Consider the following 26,346-nt stretch of genomic DNA (forward strand, 5'->3'; position numbering starts at 1 on the left):
GTTTGTGAATTTATTTATTTATGCTTTTATTTGTTCATGCATTTACTTATTTCTTATTTTGCATTTATTTGCTTGTTTATGCATATATTTGTTTTTATTTAGAGGGCACTTACTTGCGAGGGCATTTGATGTGAGATAGTTGGTGTATATCTGATGGTCTTGTTTGTGTTATTGTGTTATCATGTTATTTTGTGTTCTTGCTGTTTTAGTTTTGGTTATATGTTGTTTTATTGGAAAGCACTTTGGCCAACATGAGTTGCTTTTAAATGTGATATACAAGTTATAAACAATACAATACAATTTATTTTGTGTATTTATTTATGATCTCTCTCTCTCTCTCTCTCTCTCTCTCTCTCTCTCTCTCTCTCTCTCTCTCTCTCTCTCTCTGTATATGTATATATATATTAGGGCTGGTAATTTAACACGTTAATTAGATAAATTAATTATGGAGAAAAATAACGCATTAAAATTATTAACTCATTTAAGGCACTTGCCCCACCCCAGATCTATGTGGATCATCTGCCATTTCATACAGTTGATTGAAGACTAATATGAGGCTGGGCAACAACTTACTGCTTATGGAGCCTAGAGAATATCCCTAAAATTCAAGATATGTGGCAAAATGCAACGTCTGTTTGTGGATTGAGACTTCTTCACCGGCTACAGGCTCTAATCCTCATTTGCACTGGGGTCCTGAAGTGAAACAGCTGGGCAGTTTGATAGCCGAATTATAATATTCCGCCTAATAAAAATAAAAGTAATACAAATTATTATCAATATAATTTAATACATTAAGAGCTTGATATCGTCTTGACTTTCGACAGAGACATCTGCTATCGTTGATACTGTATGTTTGACTATCGTCGATACACGATACTATTGTCTATTGGCACAACCCTATCACAGACATCGAATTTGCATTCTCATGCAGCCCATCTGCTGTTTTTGTTTCATGCAGATATGTTTTATGTAGTATGTACAGTTTCACTCAGCGGAAGTCAGACCGTTCTGCTTTTGCTTCAAATTTCGAAATTATGCAATCTAATTTAAACAAAAACTATTCATACTGCGTGTATGCAGCATCTTTTTTTGGATCGTGATTAAAATGTAGTGGTTGCCTCTAATTTTAAATGGAAAGAGCACAGGCAAAGTCTTAGTTTGTTTATATGAAGAGATTTCTTTTATTTGCTTTATTTATTTATTCATTTATTTGTTTTGGGATTTGTTTTAAAATTTCTGTTTAGTCTTGTTGTTTGACATTTCAATTTCACATTGAAATGCACATAGACTTTTTTCTGAAAATTATAAAAAAGACACCTTTTTATTTGTAATTTGTTTTAAATATCATTTTGTAAAAAAAAATCATGAGAAAATCATTTGTGAAATCAGTACTGTGAATCATTTCACAATGTGCGTTGAGTGAATCGTTAAATCCCCAATTGTTACAGATGAAGAATGTTTTATGTCTTTTGTATATTACCATGTGTATTTATGTATTCATTTTTCTGTGGGATGCCTTGTTTTAGGCTGGAAGCTCTTATACGTGTGTGTCTGTGTTTTAGCGCTTACCCAATACTCTCTGCAGGTGAAGCTGCGGCCCAGGTGTGTCTTTTGGAGAGGTAATCTCACACACCTGGAGCCGGTGTTCAGCACACAGGGCTGCCGATCTCAGATTAGTTTGGTCTTCTTTTCCTTAATCCCTGTAATTCCTGCCTTGTTTACACGGCATCACCCGCCATCAAGGATTTTACCTGTGTTTGTGAAGGCCTCAGCGCAGGTCACACAGGTGTGATTGATGTCGATGCCCCTCTGTGGGCAACCACGGTGGGAGATTTAGATAGATTTAGTGTTTTTGTCAGGTTTATTTGTCATCTGGAGTGAAAGAAAACACGAATGAGAAGATGAAAGACACTACAGGAAACCGGAGCAAAAATTAGGAATGTGATATAAAGTAGGACTCTAATAACAGAATCAGTGGTATTTACTGTATAATGCAAAATGTCACAGAATTTGCCAAAACTTGGATGAATAAATAAAAAATAAGGCTGTATAATGAATCACATTCCAATATAGACTAGTGTCAATGAATATTAAACTGCAAATAGACTGCTTTTAAATAAATTGACAGAAATAAGTTACAGTACATTGTACTGTACAAAAACAAAAAATACAGCTTATTAAAACATGACATAACATATTTAAGGAATATCACACAATGCCAAACAATTTTTCATTTAATTTAAACCGTAAGCCTCTGTTTTTCAAATTGAATTTGTTTATTTGTTTTAAATATTCATTAAAGTTTCATGCATTTATTTGATTACAAAATGAATGTATTTGATAATATATTTGTATAAAATTACAAATTACAGTATCCAGAAAAATTAAAACCAACAACACACAGTCTGGGTACTATTTTTGAAAATAATAATAATAATATTAATTTGTTAAAGTTTTATGAATTCTAATGAAAAAACACTTATTTTTATGAAAACCCAACCCAGAAAAAAAATTACTGAAAGCACAGAATTTAAGAAAAACTAAAATGGATTTCATAGGGCTATAATATCAGAGGAGGAATTGTGGAAGAAAAGTTTGAAATAACAACAAGCTCTTCTCTGCCTTCTTGATGTCTTACATCAGCTTTTTACAGAGGATCCTGCTCTCCACAGTAATGCTCAAAATCGTTATCATTTTGACAAATTAACAGCTTTTTTACTTGTATGGCATGACAACAGGCTCCATCTCATTAGCATGTAGGTGGAGAAGATAATAGATTAGAAGAGGAAGTGACATTAGTCAGCATTGTTTGACTTCATATTTCCTCAGGCCAATATCTGCATTTGAGCTGAGAGAAGACTGTGAGATAGCTGCTAACTTGATTGCAAATCAATTCACTGGATTTTGTCACACATGAGAAAAAAGTTGCAACATTTGTTTTGGCAACTGGTTCTTCTCTGTTTATCCATCTTTCTTTTTGTATCTCACATTCAACTTAAAATGTGACTTTATATCTCAAATGTATTTGCCACAGTTTTGACATTATATAATGACTGACTATATTTTGCACATTGTGACATTTAGAATTTATATGCTACAAAATTGGCTTTATGTCTCAATTGTGACTTTATATCTCAGTTTTGACTTTTTATGCATCAATGTGACAATCCTAAAATTGTTACTAAATCTCAGACTATTTAAATTTTATATCTCACAATTTTAACTATATGCCACAAACTGTTTCATAGTCACATCGTGTATTTGTCAGCGTAACTTTATATCTCAATTTCTCACAAATTTAAAGGGGTCATTGGATGCAGAATTCATTTTTACATAGTGTTTACATATAAATCTGTCTTAGCAGTTTGTGGACACAACCACCCTGCAATGCTAAAAATCCATTCACTCACTGAATAGTAATTTCTGAATAGTATGACATATAGCTCAGGCCCAGCCCACGACTGTTGACTGACTGTCCCGTATTAGCATATTTCCACCCTCAGATAGTTAGGTGTGTTGTAGTTGGATGTAAAAATTAACATAAGATTCTTAATTTTCTCCTGACATCAGAGCCACTGAGGACGCAGTGGATTCATTTTGTTATTGAAGGTAACACACCTCCAAATACACAAAAAATGGAAGAGGGGGTGTGGTGAGCAGCTCATTATCATTTAAAGAGTCATGCACAGAAACGGGTCGCTGTGAACAGAGCTGTTTTTGACTGGGTAAAAAGGGTGTTTACTCTACAATGAGGAATTTTATGTTACAGACATTTCATGAAGGCGCTAAGAATTATACCAACTTTTGGAAAATGGGCATCCGATGTCGCCTTTAAACTTAAAATTTAATTTGGACTTTGTATGCTAAAAAATGGACTCGTCACAATTTTGTCTTTATATCTTAAATTTATTTATATGCCACCACATTGACTCACTATTATGACTTTGTCATAATTTTCCATAGTTTTGACATTGTGCCACAATCTGACTTTATATTTTACATTTAACTATATTCCACAACTACTTTATATCTTAAATTTTTTATGTCACAAAAGTGATTTTTTTCTTACAATTGTGACCGTATATGCCACAATGAGAATTTATCTGGCAAAGTTGATTGTATATCTCATAATTTTAACTTTACTTGCAACAAATTGATTTTGAATGCCACAAAACATTCTTTTTCACAACTGTAACTTTATATGTCCCAGTTTTACAATTATGTACAAAACAATGTGATTATTTAGAATTTTTTTCCCACTCAATTACCTTTTTTATGTTTAACTCTGAGGTAAAATGGGTTTCCATTCATGTGATTGAGCCGTTGACTTAATGATTGAACAGACAGTGTTTTGTATTTGTTTCAGTTTCCCCAGTTTCAGACTAAGGCACCATAACATCGCATCTAATGATCTAGAACAAATTTAAGTGAGCTTTAGATGTTAACAAGCAAATGTTTAATGATCGCACCCCTTTAAAACCCAACCGTCATGGCAGGGTGCTCAAAAAGCAACACAATGAATGTGTATGGCCGTATGTTCATTTCCCAGTAGAAATCGAATCATAAATTGAAAAATCATACAGCATTTTAACAGTTTTGGGCTCTGCCAGCAACTCTTTCCTAAGATCGAGAAATGCCACTTACTCTGTTGAGACCTAATAGTCTATATTCCTTTAATACAAAAATATACATTCACATGTCCTCTCAGAGGTTGTGTCGTTCATGAATACCTCTCAGTAGAATAGAAAAGCTGAGAGTGTGTCCGTGTTACAGCCCTCACGAGAGACATCTGTGACCTGCCTGGCTGCTTTTATGAGGGAAGGAGTTTTCATAGTGTTTTGTTGTTGTTCTGTTTGCAGCTCTTTGATTGGCTGAAATCGATACACACTTTTTTCTAGTCACACACCTCTACGATCTTTCAGGAATAATGTGCAGCATGCATACACACAACTGTGGTGATGGATATCCCAGCCCGCACACTTCAGACCCAGAAATAGAGTTTGATCAGGTATGAAGCACTTAGAGGAAGAACCGGAGAGAGACGGCCATCTATCAAACCAGAGGAGAAGTGATTCCCCAAGATTACTTTTCCCCACTCTCTCACATTTGCCATCTGATACGGACGATTTCGGTTTATTTTTCAGCACGAGAAATGTCAGGCCATCGAATCACACGGACCGGGCACAATATTTCCCCATGATTGATGATGCGTATTCCTGTCGCGTGTCACCGGTTATTGTTTTCCTGAGAAACAGTCACAGATGCAGATGACTTCATATCGAGCTTCCGTCTCAACCTCCCTGGCGTTTTTTTTGTCTTTCATTAAGCCGTTGCTTCCTCTGCCAGGCCTTTGACATGATTGGAAAGGAGAGTGTGCGTAAAGAAGGGAAGTGTTAATTCATTAGTGGCTGGCGAATGAATTCATCAGACGGCCGGCTTTATGGCCGCTTGTCAACGTGCCAATCGGAGACGGTCAGAGACCACAGCGTGCACAAACATATTCTCTCTCATTACCGTCGCCGTCCTCAGCTCATAGTGCTACCGTGACATAATGTTTGACAGCTTCTGATTCCCTTGTCACATCTTATTTGACCATTGATGCTTAACGCATGTGCTCACAAACAGACACTTGTCGGCTTGGGGTTTATTTTTTAATTTCATTTTAGATTTGTTTATCATACTGCCTGTCGTATTTATATGATTGGGAAAAATGCTGTTAGCTATTCGACTGATGCATTTCACATGAGCTTTCAGCCGTTACGTTAGAGTCTGTTCTGTTCTGAGACAATTAGCGGTTGCTGGTGTAATGTGTCTAATTATTGTCTGATGGCTGTGTATCTTAACTCATTAGTAATTACTTATTACATTTCGGGCCATTTGAGGCACCTGATGGAATAATAACATCTCTCACCAAGAGATAAGTGTGTGTGTTATTTTCAGTATAGCATACTAACATACTCCTTGCAATATATTTGTGGCATGTATGCTGTGCACTGTTTGCTTGGTTTGTTTGAATGGAAAAACAGGATTGCCTATATCTGCCAACATATGAATAGCAAACACATCAAGGAGCACTGTATCCCACAACGCAATGCACTCAACTTGACCTTTCCAGTGTGGAGAATGAACCAGCAGTAGCATCAGCTGTGATTTTAAACATCTTCCTGATTCATTATGTGATTGGACTGCCAGCATCAAACATGCTATATATATTCATGTTTTGCTTTGTTTTGGATTGGTATGATTTTTAAGTTATAATATTTATTATGAATTAAAATTAAATATTTTATAATACATATTTTAAGAAATGTTTTATTTTATGATACTATTACTATTATTAATTATAATTTTTAGTTATTTTAAATGAAAACTATTGTAAACTTTTAGTGTTAATGAAGCTTAATTTTTAGATTTTTTTAGAAGTTTTTAAGTGTGTCAAAACAAGTGTCAAAAACATTTCTGGGCCAGTGTAACTCATCCAGACTTTCTCATACTGTACATCCAAAGGAAACCACGTCTGTTTTTCCAGTATTGCATTCATAGTAATTTTTTTTTATTAATATTGGCCTGTGTTTTTCACATCATATATGTCTGAGTGAGAGTAAATTATTAGCATTACACTGATAAACCAATCTACCCTCCACTGAACAAATCTGTGTGCCTTTTTTTTGTTTTGTGTATACTTTTACATATATGAGCTTGATCAGTAATGTCCTATTCAGTGTTAACCATTTTCATGCTGTAATTTTTGTTGGATAAATGATTTGTGGATTTTGCACAAAACAATAAAGAAACAGTTTGATCGATGCTATTATATTGGGATCTCCAGTTCTCTTTGTTTTCAGCATTGTGTGTCCTGTAAAATAAATATGATGTGTATATACAGTATACATTTTGAATGTTTGTAAGTTAGTGATGTTTTTTTTTCTGTTTTCTAATCGGATTTGTGTTTGCTGTCCTCAGCTGAAGGCTGTGTTTGAGAAGATGGAGCTCCAGCAGAGGGCGATGGTGAGTCCTGGAGGGAGTGTGGCGTCCGGTCGCTCCAGCCCTGACCCCTCTGAACCTGAGCTCAGCGTCCTGCAGCCCTACCTGGGCAGTGAGATAGAGGTCACCCCCTCCACACTCAAATCAAGTACGTCAGAGCTGGAATTCACATGTTCTCATCAATCACAAAGAAAAAGATGAATCATGCCATCATTTCTATTCCATTCTATTTGAATTCTATGAATTGATTTTTCTGCCAATTAAGTACTGTCTTTGATCTTATATGTTAGATGGTCAAAATTAAATTGGTGTTGTTTTAAAGCCTTATTCAAAATACAATTATAAATGATTATAAAAAAGACTTAGGCGAATGAGGTATATTAATTGTGGGTTCAGTTTGAATCCCTTAAGCCTCTAAGGGTTAAACAGTACTTTGTTTACAAAATGCACAAGTGTCTTTCATTTCTAGTGACCACAGGCCGACTGAATGGAGAACACATCTGTATGTGTATATCAGCATAAGTGTGTGTGGTGGTTTTAACATGTGTCTGTTACACAGTTTTTAGTAACAGAGTTGTAGTGCATGTGTAATTGCATTATTAGCAGCCCATAATTGAGCTGTTTTAGTGTATGTTTGTGTGGTCTAGTGTTAACCCACTGTTTTGTATAATGTTTTTGGAAAGACACTAGGGTGAGTAAATGATAACAGAATTTTTTTTTTTATGCATCACTATCCCTTTAAGACTTGTTGGTGATGACCAACCACAATGTCCTAGCAACTACTCAGCAACCGATTTGTGGCTAATTCTCGCTCAATGTTTGACTGTCACAGCTGTATAAATTCAAATGAATGCAAACGTTACTCTTGCCATTTCTGAATCCATCATTTTGACTGCTCACTCAGCCTTGCCATGGCTAACCTTCCCATAATGCCCCTCTCTGAAGCCAGACTGGAGGCAGATGCCCCAGTGTACTCCTCAAACATTGCCATGTCATTACATTACATTACAGCTGCACACACAATGCTCGTCTCGCTCATTTATCAATTAAATGATGCCGGGACAAAGGAACCATGCACAATGTAGTTTAGGAGCTGTGCCGGTGTGTGTGTGTGAGTCAGCACTTGGGATCTGTTGTTGAAACGCAGCCGGGGCGACAGGGACGTCAAAAAGGAGGCTTATTGCATCAGTGGCACTAAAGAGGAGGAAAGGCTTTCACGGGATCAGGGTTAACTTAATTAGAGTGTGTGTGTGTGTGGGGTGCAAACAGGAATAATGGCAGCATTTGAATCCGTATATGCTTGGCCGGGCCTTGGTTGACTTCAGAACAGTGTACGCTGATAATCTGGTTAGTTGATGTGGATGTTGTCCTTTTAAGTTGCTATACTTGGAGGGCAAAATTGTCCCTAGATGTTTGCTATAAATGAACATCAACAAACATCTTGTTGAATTTTACATTTAAAAAAAAAAAAAAAGTATAGGCATCAGTGTTACTACCTTTTTGTATTCTATATTTTGTCATTTTAGTTTTATTAAAATTTTTATTTAAATTTGTTTTATTTTGTGTGTATGTGTGTATGTATTAGGGGTGCACCGGTATATATATCGGCTGATGATTAATGCGCATCTCGTCAGTAAAGCCAGTTCTCTAATCAGCGGTAAATTCCATCAGGTGCGTGATTTCACATAGAGCAGCTGTTACTACACAGATGTTAACTGAGAAGCTGCGCAAATCAGTGGTGATAATGAACGTGGATTTGCGCAGCTTGTCAGTTAACAATGGCTCTGTGTAGTAACCGCTGCTCTATGTGAAATCACGCACCTGATGGAATTTACCGCTGATTAGAAAAGTAAAATATATATAAGTAGCCTATCTTTCACCATTTGATATGGAGACATTTGATATGACAAACATTACAGGGTGCAGGAGTGCCTGGCTCCACTGGAAATAACTTTGCGAACAGTTCAGAGATTGGTGCCTTTTTTGCTGGAGGATAATCACTGCTGGATGCCACATCTAACTGCTCCTCTGAGACCAACTTTCACGTCATAGTTCAGACGCGGGCCAGGCCTACCGCCCGTTTTATATTTCTCCTTACTTTTATATTTAAGACATCCATTAATAAGTGTTGAAAGAAAATTGCCGCGCTTGTGGAAACAACGCGAGACTGCGCTACTGCGACTGTCAGGAGCGACTCGATGGTGTTTAGTGTCCCGCAGCAGTGCAGCTGAACAGTTCTGCTATCAAATACACGCAATAAGCTCAAGCTTGCCGCAAAGCACCGGCAAAAGTAATTACCATAAATGTGACAGTGGTAAATAGTAGGGAGATATTAGAATTATTTACTAATAAACTAGTGTTTTCTGAGTCTGTGTCGCAAGGATGAAGTTGCCTGTCTCGCGATTTCCTCATTAGACACGCCGAGAAGATCTTCAGATTATGATTATAATGAGTTTTTGTTTTAGATTTGTTTTATTTCATTAAGTAGTCATTTACAGCTTTCTATAGCTATATTTATTATGTCTGTGAGGCATGTTTTCACTGAGTGTCGGTTCATTTTTGTATGAGTTATGAATGATATCCTTCATTCTCAACAACGGAAAACGGCTGCATATCTAGTGCAATGAAAACACCTATTGCCTATGTAATTGTTTGAGCATGGTCAGAGTTAGCTTGTAGCTTCATTCTGAAGGCATTTTGAGGCTTCTTACATGTGCCGCTAATATCAATGTTGGGGTGATGTCTCCGGAGATGCGCTTGCATATTAGACGTGTTTCCTGTCATATAAGTACGTTTTGAGAAACAGTTACGACAGATTGTGTGTGCTTTGTCTATGACACAAATTCCATTCCTGTACTCCACTGGAAAACCAAAATGTTCCCACACAGGAGACTTAAATGTGTCCGTGGGATCTGCAATCTCAGACGGAGCAGACATCCTGCGTACGCAGCAGGCGGCAAGGAAATCGACCGGAAGTTGAAATTGGCCCCGTGCCACCATCTTGTAGCAGAACTTCACTTGCGTTAGTATTCCCATTGACTCCCATTCATTTTGGCGTCACTTTGACAGCGAATAACTTTACATCTGAGGCATTTAAAGACTCCGTTTGTCCATTATTTATTTCTAAAGATACACGACAATGTATAACGGGCTCCATTACCTTCTATGTTACATTATGGCCCCGTAGAAAGAGTTTTTGTAAAAATAGGCTAACGATTGCGTCATAACCACTCGACTCTCTGTCACATTACCGTACAGACAGGAGGAGAAGCTTGCAGGCAATTAACTTAATATGGCGTACTGGCATTACATTTTAAAATACTATACAAAATAATTAATCAGAATACTTATTCCTGCTCACTCACGCCAAAGAACTCCCTGCTCAAGCTCGCCGTCTCTGCAAGATTAACGATGGCAGTTTTCACGCACAGCTACTAGAAGATTTACATCTGTCAGACAGGTTGCTGACGTCATCAAGCTTAGTTTGAGTCTGCGCGTCAGAAACGGAAGTGCTAAAAAACGCTAAAAATGGGCTTCACTTGTCTCAATTGAGTTCCAATGGGGTCGCTGTGTCTTTTGGGAAGTCGTCGCCTAATGGTTAGAGAGTTGGACTCCCAATCGAAAGGTTGTGAGTTCGAGTGCCGGGCCGGCAGGAATTGTGGTTGGGGGGAGTGCATGTACAGTTCTCTCTCTACCTTCAATACAACGACTTAGGTGCCCTTGAGCAAGGCATCGAACCCCCAACTGCTCCCCGGGCGCCGCAGCATAAATGGCTGCCCACTGCTCCGGGTGTGTGCTCACAGTGTGTGTGTGTGTTCACTGCTCTGTGTGTGTGCATTTCGGATGGGTTAAATGCAGAGCACAAATTCTGAGTATGGGTCACCATACTTGGCTGAATGTCACGTCACGTCACTTTTCTTTTACTGTCTATGGTATGCAGTAGTAACCGAGTGTGACGCTCACTCCCAAGTCACGTGACATGACATGCACTTGGAAAACAGTAACTTTGGAATATAATATTTAGAACAGCATTTAAAAAGCTCTTATTAGTCGTTACCAATACAATTTAATCAAATGTATGGCAATAAAATTGATTAAATTAATAGATTAGTTAGTAAGAGATAAGTGACATTAACCTCAACAATAGATACAGTCGGTGTCATAGCTGGGGGCGTGGCGAGGGCGGAGTCGGCGTGGGGGAAAACACTGCGAACATCGTGTGTATTTGAATGACAAAAATGCACATATTGAGCACTCATTCCCAGATACACGTAGAACAATTGTAGTCTCTTTTAACTTTAATTTTCATATACACTAGTCCATATCGATATTTGATTCATTTTACAGCCCTAATGTAGATGTATTCATTCAAAAATAGCCAAATTCCGTGACGTTCTGCTTTATACAGCAAGTTCTATTTTTGACTGGATTCCGCGATTCAATCGTTTCGCAAACACAGACGGTGTGAATTTATGAATGAAAGTGTAAAAGTTCTGACACAAAACTAAGTTGTTACGTGTCCACACGCTTTTTTAAGTGGGTTTATGTTCGACACTAGGCTAACGTTACATAGTTTGACATTGCTGACATTTGACATTTGACATTACATTGCTTAAGGTAGAATGATAAGGCTAATTATATATGCATGCCACTTTCTGAAACAACCTTACACAGTTTTGATAGTGTTAATAATGAACACAATGTTAATATAGCCTGCCTGTGATGAAATGCCGACTGCACACATTCACATGCTTAGTCTTGGGATTCCACAACTTCCCTTGATCATCCTCACAACTTATTGCTTGTAGCCATTTTGGCATCCTTTCCGGCTCTGTATGTTTATTAGGAAGGATGTAGAACTTCAATTCATAATTCATAAAAATTCATTCATAAAATTCAATTAATAAAAAACGACACAGCAACTCTTCGGCGTGATTGTCCTGTGTATTACAATTGGCGCCAAGGCAATGTTTTCCCCCACGGGCTAAATTCACATCACGTGACGGGGCGTTCCCGGGGGCGTTCCCAGACCAACTGTCTGTATCTATCGGCAGCTGGAGGCATGAGAGTACAGCGGTACGGTACGCCACGAGAATTCCGCGATTCGTATTGTGGGTGGTGTATCGCGATCTTTCAGTTCGGTTTGTGGTATCGTTACATCCCTAGTACATTGTGTACACGATCAGGATGGTACCCCCTCCGCCTCATTTTGAGCCAGGAAAAACCCTGCCTTCATTACGACATGAAGAGCCGAGCTTAAAAAAAACTCTCTGAAACTTGTGCAAAAACGGAAGGAGTATATTTGACACAGATATACTCTGTTTTACAATCATATAATGTTTTTTTTTTCTTGCCATGTTTAGCATGAGGAAGCATAACACTTTAACAGTGTAAATAACTCAACATGCATGAAATAGCAGTAGACCTCCCCTTTAATACATTTTCCTGGTTCTATAGGCCTCTTTTGAAAGATTTAGCTTTACGTTTGTATATTGTTGTTTTTTTAATTGCTTTTATTTTATATGTAAGGTTAGTTTATAGCAGTTATAATTAGCTTAAAATGGATCTGAAGAGAGACACTGACGGCAGATGCCCCCACTGCGAGCTGTTGCCATGGTGACTCTGAGGACTCGCCTGGCCTTTTTCTCTGAGCCTGCATTCTCCGCTGCGCTGAGGCGCCATAAAAGCATCGCTTCCAGCGGATTCCGGAACCGTCTTCAGCTCAACCGAGCTCGCCGGTTCGCCCTGCTTCACCGGCCCCCCCTGCATCGCTTCCCGGTGGGCAGCGCCCGCTGTTTGCCGGCGCGTCGTCCGAGGAAGTCGATCTCAGGGCCGCGTCGGGGGAAGAGGACACGCGCTCTCTGCTGGCTTCGGGCAGTGAGGGCTGGGCGAGCTCCGAGGATCTCGCGCCTTCTGCTCAGAAGCCCAGCAGACAAGCTGACATCGAGAAGGAGCCGGGCCGAATGCTCGTGTTGGCCGCGATGAGTCTCGGCCGCGAGTGGTTTGCACCAGCGCCCCCCCCCCCCCCCCCCCTTGTTCCCGGCTGGATGTTATTTCCCTTTCGGATGAGCGTACTTCTCAAAGCCCGCCTCATTTCTTCCTGAGCTTCACGAAGAGGTGGCGAAGGCTTGGAACGCTCCATATTCAGCGCGAACTCGTTCGTCTGTCTCACTAGCATTCTCCACACTGATGATGCTAAAAACAGGAACTACCACTCACTTCCGCCGGTGGAACAGGCGATAGCGACGCACCTTTGTCCGCCCTCTGCTGGACGGCGGCAAAAGCGGTGTTGCCATCTAAAGCCTGCTGTGTGACGCTGCGTCGGCACTACTAACGATGGCTGCTTCATCGAAGCTCAGGTGTACGAGTTCCGCTGTGGCCGAGCTCTCACCCAAGCGCGCCGCTGTTTCAGTTCCAGGAATTGTGACTGTTTCAGCGTTCTCTGCAAATGCGCAAGCCTGCACAGTTGCCCGCTTGCCTGCACACAAAAGCCGTTATCACAATAGCTTCAGCAACGCAGCTCGAGACCCCCGTTCTCGCTCTACCGGCCGTCGCCCCGCGCCGCGGGACCCACGGGACCTGCTCAGCCTTCCCCCAGTCGGTTAAGTGCCTGGACGGGGTCGAGGAGGAGCGATCTGCCCGCTGTGATCAGCGCGCTCCCCGCCTCAAATGCGCAGCACACCCCCGGTCAACAGAGCGCGCTTCGCATCCAGCCCTTAGCCATTCATGCAGATGCATGGTCAGCGCTTACAGGGGTTTCGGATTGGGTGCTAGGCATTATAAAGAGAGGCTACTCGCTACAGTTTTTTCGACGCCCTCCGCGCTTTTCAGCGCGCGTCGAAACTACGGTCAAAACAGAAGTAGCACACATACTTCGGGCCGAAATATCAAAACTGTTGAGCAAAGGAGCTGTAGAGCCTGTGTCTCAAGCTCAAAGCGAGGGGGGGCTGTACAGCAGATACTTTCTGGTGCCCAAGAGAGACGGGGGTCTCAGGCCCATACTGGATCTAAGACAGCTGAACAAGGCATTGATGAAACGCAGTTTTCAAAATGCTTACGACAAGGAAACTCCTCGCGCAGATTCGCAGAGGGGACTGGTTCATGTCAATAGATCTGAGGGATGCGTATTTTCAAATACAGATAGCGTCAAACCACAGGCGATATTTGAGATTCGCCTTCGAGGGCCAGGCATACCAGTTTACAGTCCTCCGTGGCTCCTCGTACGTTTACGAGGTGCATGGATGCAGCGCTCGCTCTTCTCAGACTCAGAGACATGCGAGTGCTGGATTATTTGGATGACTGGCTGGTTCTGGCCCGATCACGAGCGGAGCTCGTGGACCACAGGGCCGTTTTACTCGATCACCTCGAGAAGCTCGGCCTCAGTGTCAATTGGGCGAAGAGTTCGCTGAACCCCAGTCAGACGATTCTGTTTCTGGGTATAGTTCTGAACTCGTGTTCCATGATGGCGCGGCTGTCACCACAGCGTGTGATGGGCATTCAGCGCGCAGCGAGTTCTTTCCGCTGCGGCGCGACCGTGTCGCTCAAACACTGTCAGAATATGCTGGGCCTCATGGCCTCAGCATCTCCGGCTCTGCAGCTGGGCCTGCTCCGCATGCGCCCCCTGCAGTTTTGGCTGAAGACGCGGGTGCCGTGCAGAGCGTGGGCGTCTGGCCGGCTGCATCTCAAGGTCAATCAGAGCTGTGTCACAACTCTGGCACCTTGGACAGGGAACGGTTGGTACCGATCAGGTGTAAGCCTGGGGACTTCCCCGAATGTGAAGATGGTGTCGACGGACGCCTCCACTTCGGGATGGGGAGCGCTGCTCGAGGGCAGACCGTCCTTTGGCCTATGGTCAGAACGGGAAAAGCTCCATCATATCAACTGTCTGGAAATGCTGGCAGTGGAGAACGCGCTGATGCGCTTTTGTCCCCAAATCAAGGATCACCACGTCTTAGTCCGTTCGGGCAACATGTCTGTGGTGTCCTACATAAATCGCCAGGGCGGTCTCGGGTCCTGAGACCTGTACAGGCTAGCAGAACGCCTCCTGGTTTGGGCTCAGCGCGACATGCGTTCGCTGAGGGCAGTGCATGTGCCTGGGCTACAGAATCTGGGTCCAGACAGGCTGTCCAGAGGCAATGTTCCTACAGGCGAATGGTCTCTACACCCGCAAACAGTCTGGCTGTTGTGGGAGAGATTTGGCAGTGCGGAGGTGGACCTCTTCGCGTCCCACGAAAACGCTCACTGCCCTGCGTTCTTTTCCAAGAACGAAAGTGCGCTGTCACGGGAATGGCCGTGCTGCCCGCTTTATGCTTTCCCTCCCGTCTCCCTCCTTCCGCAGGTGATAGAACGGGTGAGAGAAACGAGATGTTCAATACTGCTTGTAGCACCTCTTTTGAGGAACCAACCATGGTTCCCAGATTTGATGCAGTTAGCAGATGTCGCCCCGTGGTCAGTACCGTTGAGGAGGGACCTCCTCTCGCAGACCAGGGGCTCGATTTGGCACCCTCAACCGGAGTTGTGGTCCCTCCATGTGTGGGCGCTCAACGGTTACCCGCTGATCTCGCAGTGGGAGTGCTGAATACCATCACTCAGGCTAGAGCTCCGTCGACACGACGTCTGTATGCCTCGAAGTGGTCGGTGTTCTCCAGCTGGTGCACAGCTCGAGGATATTCACCCCTTAGTTGTGAGGTGACGGAGGTTCTCTCCTTCCTACAGGAGCTGTTGGATAAGGGCAGAGCCCCATCCACGCTCAAAGTTTATGTGGCGGCCATCGCAGCGTTTTCTGAAACAGCGCTCGGTCAGTCAATAGGAAGGAATGATTTGGTCATCCGGTTCCTCAGAGGAGCTAGGAGGCTGAATCCTCCCAGACCTCCGTCAGTCCCTATGTGGGACCTCGCGGCGGTTTTGGAGGCCATGAAAGGGTCCCCCTTTTTGAGCCTATCCAATCGGTTAGCCTTCAGCATCTGTCGTTCAAGACAGTATTCTTGTTGGCTCTCACTTCGGTGAAGCGTGTGGGTGATTTGCACGCGCTCTCGGTGAGCCAGTCGTGCTTGGAGTTTGGGCCTAATGACTCAAGGGTCATACTCAAACCTAGGCACAGTTATGTGCCGAAATCCCTCAACACGCCGTTTCGGGCTCAGGTTATTGCCCTGTCAGCCCTGCCGGTGTGAGGAGAGGATAGAGACTCGAGTCTTCTCGAGTCTTCTGCTGCCTTTCGGCCGATGGAGCAGCTGTTTGTCTCGTTCGGTGGACGTTCCAAGGGAATGGCTGTTTCGAGACAGACTCTATCCAGATGGATAGTTGACGCCATAGCGTTAGCTTATGCTTCCAGGGGCCATCAGTGCCCGTTGGGCGTCAGAGCACACTCCACAAGAGGCGTCGCCTCGTCGTGGGTGTGGCCTACTGGGATCTCCTTGCAGGATATATGTATGGCGGCAGGTTGGGCCTCGCCGTCTACATTTATCAGGTTCTATAACCTGGAGGTTCCCGCCTTGCAAGCAAGGCTGCTGTCGGTATAGTCGAATCAGGGCCCTGAGGGGAATTCTAAGTTCATGAGCGCTATGCGCTGCCGACTGTTATATGGGCAGTATTGCGTAAGACCCGCATTGCCACATTGGTCAGGCTTGCCTCGGCTGTGTGATGTCATATTGCCGCATCTACGGATTCTGCTAGATATGGGATGGAGGGCTTTCCCCCTTTTCTGTCCTGGACTCTCTGTGAGTCCCTCAGGTGACTGTGCACTGTAAATCCTGGGCGTTGCTTCAGGTTTATTGGTGTGTGATCCCTGCACGCACGGCGTTTTGCATTGGGTTCCCGTAGCGTCTTAGCTAAGACGCAGTACGAGAGAGCTCTCGTAAGAGAACGTACTCGGTTACTAAACGTAACCTCGGTTCTCTCTAGAAGAGCGAACGAGTACTGCGTTCTCTGCCGTGCGCACGATTCACTCTGGTTCGCTTCGGCGATGAAATAAATCAGGTGAGTCAGCCTTTTCGAGCTCCTTTTATAGGTTGGGCCACACCCGTTTCGGCGGGAAGTGGCAAGAAGGATTGGTCTGATGTTGCATCAGCCCGCGCTCGATAGGCTGTGCAGTTGCCGCAGAACAAGCCAATGAGCGAACGAGCCGTCTCGCCTATGGCTGTGTACTGCTGCAAATGCACTTTACAAAAATACAAAATTAAGGATAATTTTTTGCTTCAGTATTTCGTGAAAAGAGACTTTTCCCATAGCGTCTTAGCTAAGACGCAGTACTCGTTCGCTCTTCTAGAGAGAACCGAGGTTACGTTTAGTAACCGAGTACGTTTCCAATTGCACTTCAAACGCAGCAGAGAAGCACTCTTGCTCAGCTCAGTGGAGTTTATCATTTTTGTGAACTTTGTGGTTAATTATTTTGAGTAACATACAGCCCTCTCACAGTATAGTGCTTTACAAATCTATCATTTTTGCCGCTGAGAAATGTTCACGCAATCATGTTGCATGTATCAGAAGTTTGAGACAGTAGCTTAATTTTACCAGCATTGCCCAGTACAGCTGTACTACACCATGTTACAGCACAGTAGCGCTATTGCATACAGGAACTAGTGTATACTACATAGAAATTTACTGTTAGTGCGTTTTTTGAGCCGAGAGAGAGCGCTAGCATAGCCAGAAAAGACATCTAACTATTTTGAAATAAGCTAGCAGAAAATACAGTTTTCTGAAAATTAAGCTTAATTTTTTTTGGTTTACTTGGTTTACTTTTAAACAAGATAAATGGTATATCCTTAATTTCATGATAAGTGTGTGATTAATCGTGATTAATTAAAAAGGCTGTGATTTTAATTCATTTTTTAAAAAAAATTCTATTGACAGCCCTAATATGTATTACAGTATTGAATATGGCAAAGTATACTTTTCTACAGTAGTGTATGTCCTGATTGAACCACTGTACATTTTGAACATTAAAAACAAAAATTTATGGAAGACACCTGGTAAAAGCATTGTCAATTTAAAAGCAGACTTAAGTATTAATGTTTGTTATAATAAAATAATTCAAACACATTTTAGTTATTTACCTTTACACAACTTTTTTATAGACTATATAAAAGGCAAACCGTTCTTATTAAAACATTTGATGTATAGCTTCAGGTCTATGAATGTCTAACCTTAAGTCTATTAATAATATTTTCTCATTCAGATTCTCTTTATTTTTAGCCTGATTACTTATATTGTGGGTTTGGCTTTCTTATTTATTCAGCTGAAAGCACATATTCATAGCACACTCCAAATATTGTGCTTTTCCTTGAAGATGAACCCACCAGATGGGTTGTTCCACTCCTGTTTCAGAATAGCCAGTAATTAAAGGTTTTACCTTGAATAGCTCTGGCATTTACAGATTTCCCACAGATTCTTACTTCTGTTTTTTAAGGGGCATAAAACCAAAATGAATGCCTAAAATGAGTTTGCATGAAAAATCCTCTTGACGATTAACCTTGAGCCTGGAGTTTAGTGCCAAGCTCCACCAGATTCTGCAGGTTTGGGAAGATTGATTGGAGTTGAGGGAAACTCTTCATCCAGACCCTGCACAGATGTACCACTCCTTTATGAGAATTCGTAAACATCACAAAGGTCTGAGAGCTTTCTTATTGCGCGCGTCCTTCGTAAGGTCTATAGGATGTAGTTAACGGTGTATGTTGGAGGTCTCGTGGTGTAGAGAAATGATGGCAATTAAGGTTATGGTTTAAGAGTTGCTCTAAGGTGGCATACACACAGAGGGCACAAACAAAACTCCTAAAATATAATATTCATGGAAAAGGATACTAAGGGCACTGGGACATATATCTAAACTTTGTCATATAAATGAACTCATCTCAGGCCTGAAAAGGCCTTCTTTTCGTTCTGTCTAAGTCTTTTTCTTTGGCCTTATCTGTCTTTCTCATTTGCACATCAGCATTGAAATGCAGAGAAATATAGTTCAGTAGCTCATTGTTAAATTTAAAGATGGCCCTGATAAGTTGAAATATTACTCAAAAAGCAATACCAATGGCTTTCCTAACGAACTAGGAGACGTGTTAAAGCTTGCTTTTGGTTCCAGTACCTTATTAAAATGACCGAGTTAAAAAGACAGAACACAGAGTCTGTGTTAATGACTCCCAGAACAAACTAACTTCACCTGAATGAATGTTTCTGTGCTAGTGGGACCATACCCGAAAGCCTTTTTGATGATTTCTAGTAGCAGACTAAAGGATATGAGCAGTCTTTGCTGATGGAAGTGTCTGTTTGACAAGGGAAAATGTTAACTTTTTTTTTCAAACATTGTGCTTGATTTTTTTTCTCTCTCTCAGTGCTGCTAGTTTTTTCTTTGCTTTTCAGTGTCAGACTTGCACTTTTTTGTTATTTGCGGCTGGCAGAAGTCAGCAGTATTGTGTTCTGTCACTTTTGTCAATACATAATAATTAGTTATTGTCAGTGTAGGAAGCTACTTTAAAACTGTACATTGAAAGTCTTTTATGCTCACCAAGACTATTCATAAAAACAAATTATAAAATATTTGTATAATTTAAAAAAGTGGTTAACTATATGAATATATTTTAATTTATTTGAATATTATTGAATTTATTCCTTTGATTCAAAGCTGAATATTCAGCATCATTACTCCAGTATTCAGTGTCACATGATCCTTCAGAAATCATTGTAATCATTCTAACATGCTAATAAGCTGACAAGAAGCACTTCTTAATATTATAAATGTTAGTATGAAAACAGTTGTGCTGCTTCACATCTTTGTGGAAACTGTAATACATTTTTCAGGATACAAATATTTAGTAACATTATAAATGTTTATTATTGTCATTTTTGATCAATTTAATGCATCTTTGAAAAAAAAGGGCAAAATCTCACTTTTCCAAATCAATGTATAAACTTATACCAGGGCTGCACAATGTGTCGTTTAGGCATCGATATCGCGATGTACGAATCCACGATATAGTCTGTCGTAGTTGATCCGTTATTCATTAACTGTATGGGCCAGCTGCTCCCCGGTCCTTGAAGAATGTGATTCGCGGATTAATTGCACAGCTTAACCATCATAGAGTGAAAGTTTTAACGAAAACCGGTGTATATTTTCGTTACGATGTTAATTTTGAATATACCGCTATACCGGTGTATTTAATTACTCCGCGTTCAGAACGAACCTTATGCTGCGCCATGGCCGCGCGACACTGTTTCAGACGGAACCTTTACAATGTTGCACTTCTAAGCAGCGACTGCGAGGCATGGTGAGGGTACACACAGCAGTGCTCTGGTGTTACGTTATAACGCCTGTTTCACACATAGGCCGTCTACAGTGCGTATTAACGGATTCGAGCTGCACGAGGTTGCGGTCCGTCAGTGCGTTCAAGAAGCGTAGCGTCGTCTGTTTAAATGTTTTGCCGCTTGCTTGAGCAGCTTATTACACAAACCTAGAAGTAAAATGCATGATTAATGCATTGTTTATATTTATTGAGTTTAAACTAATGTCTAACGTCTATATGAAAGATTGTTACTGTTCTGTGATAAAAGACTTACAATGCTGAAAAAAAAAAAAATATATATATATATATATAATAAATATATATATATATTTTATATGATATGAAATCAAAACAATGAACAATTTGTGTTTTTGGACTAAACCGACGCGGATCAGTAGCAGACTGCAAACGCGTCAAAAAGAGGAGCCTGGTCTGTTGTTTGGAGGTTTTTTGGTTTCCAAAAATCCGACCTCAACCAAACATCCATTTTATGCAAGTGCTGTCGGGCTAAAATTGTCACCAAAGGTGGCACACGAGCAATTTGCTCCAGCACCTTAGCCGCAAGCACGTCTTGGAATATCAACCAGCAGAAAATGCATTGTACACCTGATTATGCATAAAAAAATAAAAATACGTCATAAACCGGAAAACCGGTATAATTTTGAAAAAAAAACGTGATATACATTTTTGGTCAAACCGCCCAGCACTACATTCTTCCTTATCTAATTTTAGGAAGTAAAATCTTTGTTTGTTTATTTATTTATTTATTTAATAGGCAGTCAGAGCAGTATTTATCTGAAGAAAAATAAATAAAACTAAACTAAACTAAATGCATCTAATAAAGAAAAAGGGGAAGCATTTGTGTTTCCAGACCTGTTGTTAATTTTGCTTGAACCGTTTTCTTTGCACATAAAAAAATAGCACTTTTATATGTACAAACCTAAGATGACACATAATCTTATTTATTTTATATTTTTTTAAAGAAAACAACTATGTAGCATAAATAGCTAACCTCTGTAGTACACACAGTCATTCATTAGGGTGAATGTAATTGCTCAAGACTACATAGGCTCTAGTTGTTAACATGTAAATGTAGGACAGTCATATGCTAATGAGCTCATTAGTGTGTTTACGGTTTCTGAATTTGTCATTTTAGCTACTTAGTATATGTTTTTCATATATCTCAGCTTCGTATATATACATGGTACATAAAACAGTTTTTCCCTGTGGTAAAAAACAAAAAACAAAAACCTGTTTCTTATGATTCAGCTCATGTATCTCGTTCACCAGCAGTGACCTTGCTACCAGAGATGTCACAGTGTCTCCGGCCTTATCTCAGGAGGACTTGGAGATCCTCCTCAGTATTGAAGAGTTATACAGTGCTGATATGAAACTCCTTCATTGCATTTTTTCTGTCGTATTATTTTGTTCCTGTAAAAGCCAGAGCTGTTTTTGACGGATCTGGCATCCTGTTCCCGTAGCCGTTTCTGCTGAGCCTAGTGATGGCTCCAGCACTTTGGCTGTTGTCCCTTGTATTGCAACCAGACAAATGTGTGTGATGGGAGACATTTGGCAGGACTAAGTATGTGTAAAGAAAGCTGCTTTGACTCATTCAGATGTGTTCCGTGAGACTTTATTGTTGTGCTTTCATGTGGCAAGTTTAGTGTGATTTTAATTGTGTTTAAATGATCTAATGTGTGTGTGAAAATGAAAACACTCTTGGTGCTGTTCAAAAAGCGTTTATGCCATTATTCAGTTTGATCTTCTCAAACAGACAAATGCTGGTCACACACTTTTTGCTTTTATTTTCAGACACACATTAAATCATTTAGACACAATTAAAATCAAACTAAACTCGCCACATGAAAGAAGGCATAATGAGACATAAAAATAACTGCTCAAATGTACTTATTTTATGCTGCAGTTATTCAAAGATCAGATGAACCAGTATTTTCTTTACTTACAAAAATTCTTGTACTTCTGACATTTAATGTGCTGCAACAGTGGTATTGTTTGAAGCATTATGTAAATACCATGGTACTTATATATATATATATATATATATATATATATATATATATATATATATATATATATATATATATATATATATATATATATATATACCTTACATATATATATATATATATATATACCTTACATATTTTATTTTAGCTAGCTGCCACAGCACAAAGGCAACATTTCTCATTTTTGTTTAGTTTAAGTTGCAGTAAAAATTAGACCTATTTAAAAAGGCTAATAATATTGACAAAAAAAAAACATAAAATCTAATTCAAAGTATTAACAAAACCTATAATAGTATCTCAATGATACTAAAATAACAATGTTTGGTGCTGTATGATTATCATGGTCCACAGTGTTTTTTAAAAGTGTAAGTCGTTACATTTTACACTAAACCTAGGTTTTAAAATGCAGTATGATTCTATTCTAGATTTAAAAATGTGTTCTTTGACTTTTTCCCCATCAGCCACTCCTCTATCCGTGCGAAGCAGCAGTGACCCCGCCCTCGCCCCACCCCTGGATGTCAATTCAATGGACCCCGAGGACCCCAGCAGACCCCAGTCCACTGTGAGTGAACTGATGTTTGATAGGAGTGTCTGTGAAAGTGTCAACTTTCTTTTTTTTTTAGTATGGTTACAGTAAATGAATTTATATTTATATTGTGCTTTTGGAAGAAGCAAAACAAGACTACTTATTAGTCTGTGGTCTTGTTTGCAGGATTTACACTGAAAACTCAACATTCATGGTCATATTGTATTTGTGCTTAAGTTTGACATTTTTGCTGTAGCTCTGGCATCATTATCTTACTTTCTTCCATGATTGTTTTCATGTTTCATTCTTTGTGTTTGAGGTCATCTATTAACAAGCTCTTTTTGCTCTCACATTCAGACAGACAAACAGAACATACTGTATACTACTGCTCAAAAGTTTAGGGTCTGTAAGAATTTATTTTTTTACTTTTTTTTAGCGAGAATGTGTTAAATTGATCAAAAGTAAAGACATTTATAATGTTACAGTAGATTTCAGTTTCAAATAAATTGTGTTCCTTTTGAACTTTTCTATTTATCAAACACAAAAATATTAGAAAGCACAACCTTAGGGCTGTGACTAGGCCTGTCGCGATAGTCGATAAATCAATTAATCGCACGATAAAAAATATTAGCTCGATAATTTTTTCGGCTACGATAATTTCTTTTTTTTTTTCAATTTTTATTGAAAAAATGTAACAGGTTATGATGTGGGGTTAGTCTGGAGCACAGCCTGTGCACAGCCAGCGGCAGAAAACACCCTCTCTGATTGCAATAAAGAGAAAACGTCTCGCTAGAGTGACCAGCTTTGGGAAGCGCCTTTCATTTGCTTGTGGATGTTTGCGACGCAAGTGATATTGCATTGTACTTGCACTACTGGTTTATTTTAATACCGTGTAGCATATTTTGCAACTAACTTCATTGCCCTTTCTGTCTAAATGAGCATACTTTTCGCTCGCTTCATTTGGCTTGCTCAGCTATGTCTGTAGGCATGTGGTTGCATATGTCAACGTGCCCAGTGGTTTAACACACACACACACACACACACACACACACACACACAAACACACACATACATATATATATATATATATATATATATATATATATATATATATATATATATATATATATATATATATAATTACCATGCAGAAAAAAACATAAAAACTTTTTACTGATAGTATTAGTTCACATGTCGTTCCTAAAAACGCATGGAAAATGCTAGGCGCGTCGTTTTCTCCTTCTTTCCAAAGCAATCGGGCAGTTGCACTCCTGAGGCGTCTGTCATTGCTAAGCATCCGTCAGCCGTGATCTCCTATATAAGGACATTTCAGGAATGGATTTCCACCACCGAAAACCCCTTGCTGTAACTCTGCTACAAGATTTATTTATGAAGAAAAGTAAAAAACGCATCAGTGTTTGGGTGCACCCCATTTTTAAAAAACAAAGGGGAATTTCACCCCGAAGGAAGCTGATTGAGTTGGTTCTGGTGCGCTTGCGTCATTCTGAAAAGCTGAGATGTTTTTAACTAGATGCGGTGCGGACGCGCCTGGAAAAATCGAGCGCGTCGCACCGCGTGCGCATTGCGACCGCGTCTCTTCCATTATGAGCGTGCATACCGCATTTGAAATAACAAACTTGAGCGCCTAAAAGACGCGATATGTAGACGGCCCCTTCATCGGTCAAAATGTTTATATATATATATATATATATATATATATATATATATATATACTTTTTTTTTTTTCAGTTTAACGCATTACAAATATTTAACGTAGGGGCAGGGCTAGGGTTGGCCACTCCACTCACAACTGCTGCTTCTGTCACTTTTTCTCATGACAAGAATTTAATTTATTCAGTCACAGAATGACTGAGAACAGGAGACGTTTCAGACACACGCTCCACTTCACTTTAACGCCAGGCCCAAGTTAAGCGACCACGGAAACGGTCCTGTGCTCAAAGGCGCCGGTGCGTGCTTCCTTTGTGCGTATCCTTTCATATCAAACCTCAAAATAAACTATGTGCATGCAGTGTCGTGGTCAGTTAAGTCATGGAATTACCAAAAAGGTGATTAAAGCTGACTTGTGCATGCATGTAATATATTTTATATTTATTATATATAGTATATATTTATATATATTTATACACATGTCTCTGCAATCAGTCCAGCACCGTCTCACTCATCTAACACACCCTATTTAACTCGTCAGTTCGTGTTTATTTGAGCACTTTCGTCAGTGAATGCTGCCTGCAAAACACTAAAATAAATATCAAAGAAATAATACAGTTAAACACGAAAGTAGCCTAAATAAAAAAGTTAAGTACACCCTGTCTAACGGACATGAGTGACTCAGCGCGACAAAATACTCATTATAATCAGTGATGCTACACTGGATGCAGCATGACACGACATGATATATCCCCCGTCCGGTCTATGAGGTGGGCTACTGACACAGATTTCAAATGTCCTGTGTAGACACTAGACAGACTAAACCTGTTGCAACGTGGCGGTGTTACGTCCAGTTTACTTTTCCCCCACCAAGCAAACTCATTAACTCCTCATCTGCACGCTCTCTTTGAAATAGGAATCGTTGCCATATTTCTTATTAACATCTTTTATTTATCGCTGTCTCGTTTGTATTTGACCAGTTTGGAGAAAGCCTCACCAAACCTGACCAGCCAGGCATTTGTGATCACGGGAACTTGTGCAAATGCGGATGGGTGACATAAATGGAGATGGCTCCAGATCGGCGATGCAGTATTTGGTTTCCCAACAAGGTCCATCGCCCAACACTAAATTAATTTGCTGAATGCATAAACTGTATTTTCCTGCGCTTAAACCTGCCAATCTAAAGGAAACGCCCTGTATGGTGTTTGAGGTCATTTGTGAATTACCGTAGACTTACCATAGAATTTGCAACTATTACTGTTATTACACTTTGTATACAAAACTTTGTATTATGCTTTCTATAGAGTGTGTGATGTCACGTGCACCACCGCCGGTGGCAGTAGAAAACCGCGGTGGCAACCGTCACAGCACTACACTATGACGGCAAATCAATGCCAATAATAACGGAGCGCACAACTGATGCTGGCGCGCTAAATCGCTCCCGTGAGAGGAAAACTGAATCGGACGTGAGGAAACGGGAGCCCGCGAGCTCATTTCAAACTCTCGCGCGCGCGTGACATGTATTCTGCGTGCAATACAAGCCCTCGTGCGCGCATGGTCATTCCCCATATCCTCGCGCTCGATCATCTCACCTCTGCTCGCGCGAACAATTTTATTTTTGTCAGTCGTGGGGCGGGGCTTGCTGTTTTAGTTGTTATCTCAAATGTCATTGGTTATTCCTCTTTTCCTGAAGTCAGTATCGGAATCCTGTTAGAAAATGATTAATAATTCACTTGACTTGACCCACGACTTCATCAGTTGGCCAGATACATGCGAGTTATCATTTCATTTGCTTGTTTAATTTGTTTTTGTCTTTAATGTAATTTAATGCATTGTTTTATAGAGTAGATCTTTTGTAGATACTTGATTAACT

General features: G+C 40.5%; 1 protein-coding gene across 1 annotated transcript in view; it reads left to right on the forward strand.

Moving 5' to 3' along the window:
* Positions 1–26,346, forward strand: part of LOC132142375 (partitioning defective 3 homolog B-like) — a 197,133-nt gene that overhangs the window by 41,517 nt on the left and 129,270 nt on the right. Inside the window, exons 3-4 of the mRNA XM_059552188.1 lie at positions 6,964–7,132; positions 22,741–22,841. Coding sequence (XP_059408171.1) covers positions 6,964–7,132; positions 22,741–22,841 — 270 coding nt within the window. The remainder of the gene's footprint in view (positions 1–6,963; positions 7,133–22,740; positions 22,842–26,346) is intronic.

Source organism: Carassius carassius, chromosome 6 (genome assembly GCF_963082965.1).
Source record: "Carassius carassius chromosome 6, fCarCar2.1, whole genome shotgun sequence".
NCBI lineage: Eukaryota > Metazoa > Chordata > Actinopteri > Cypriniformes > Cyprinidae > Carassius > Carassius carassius.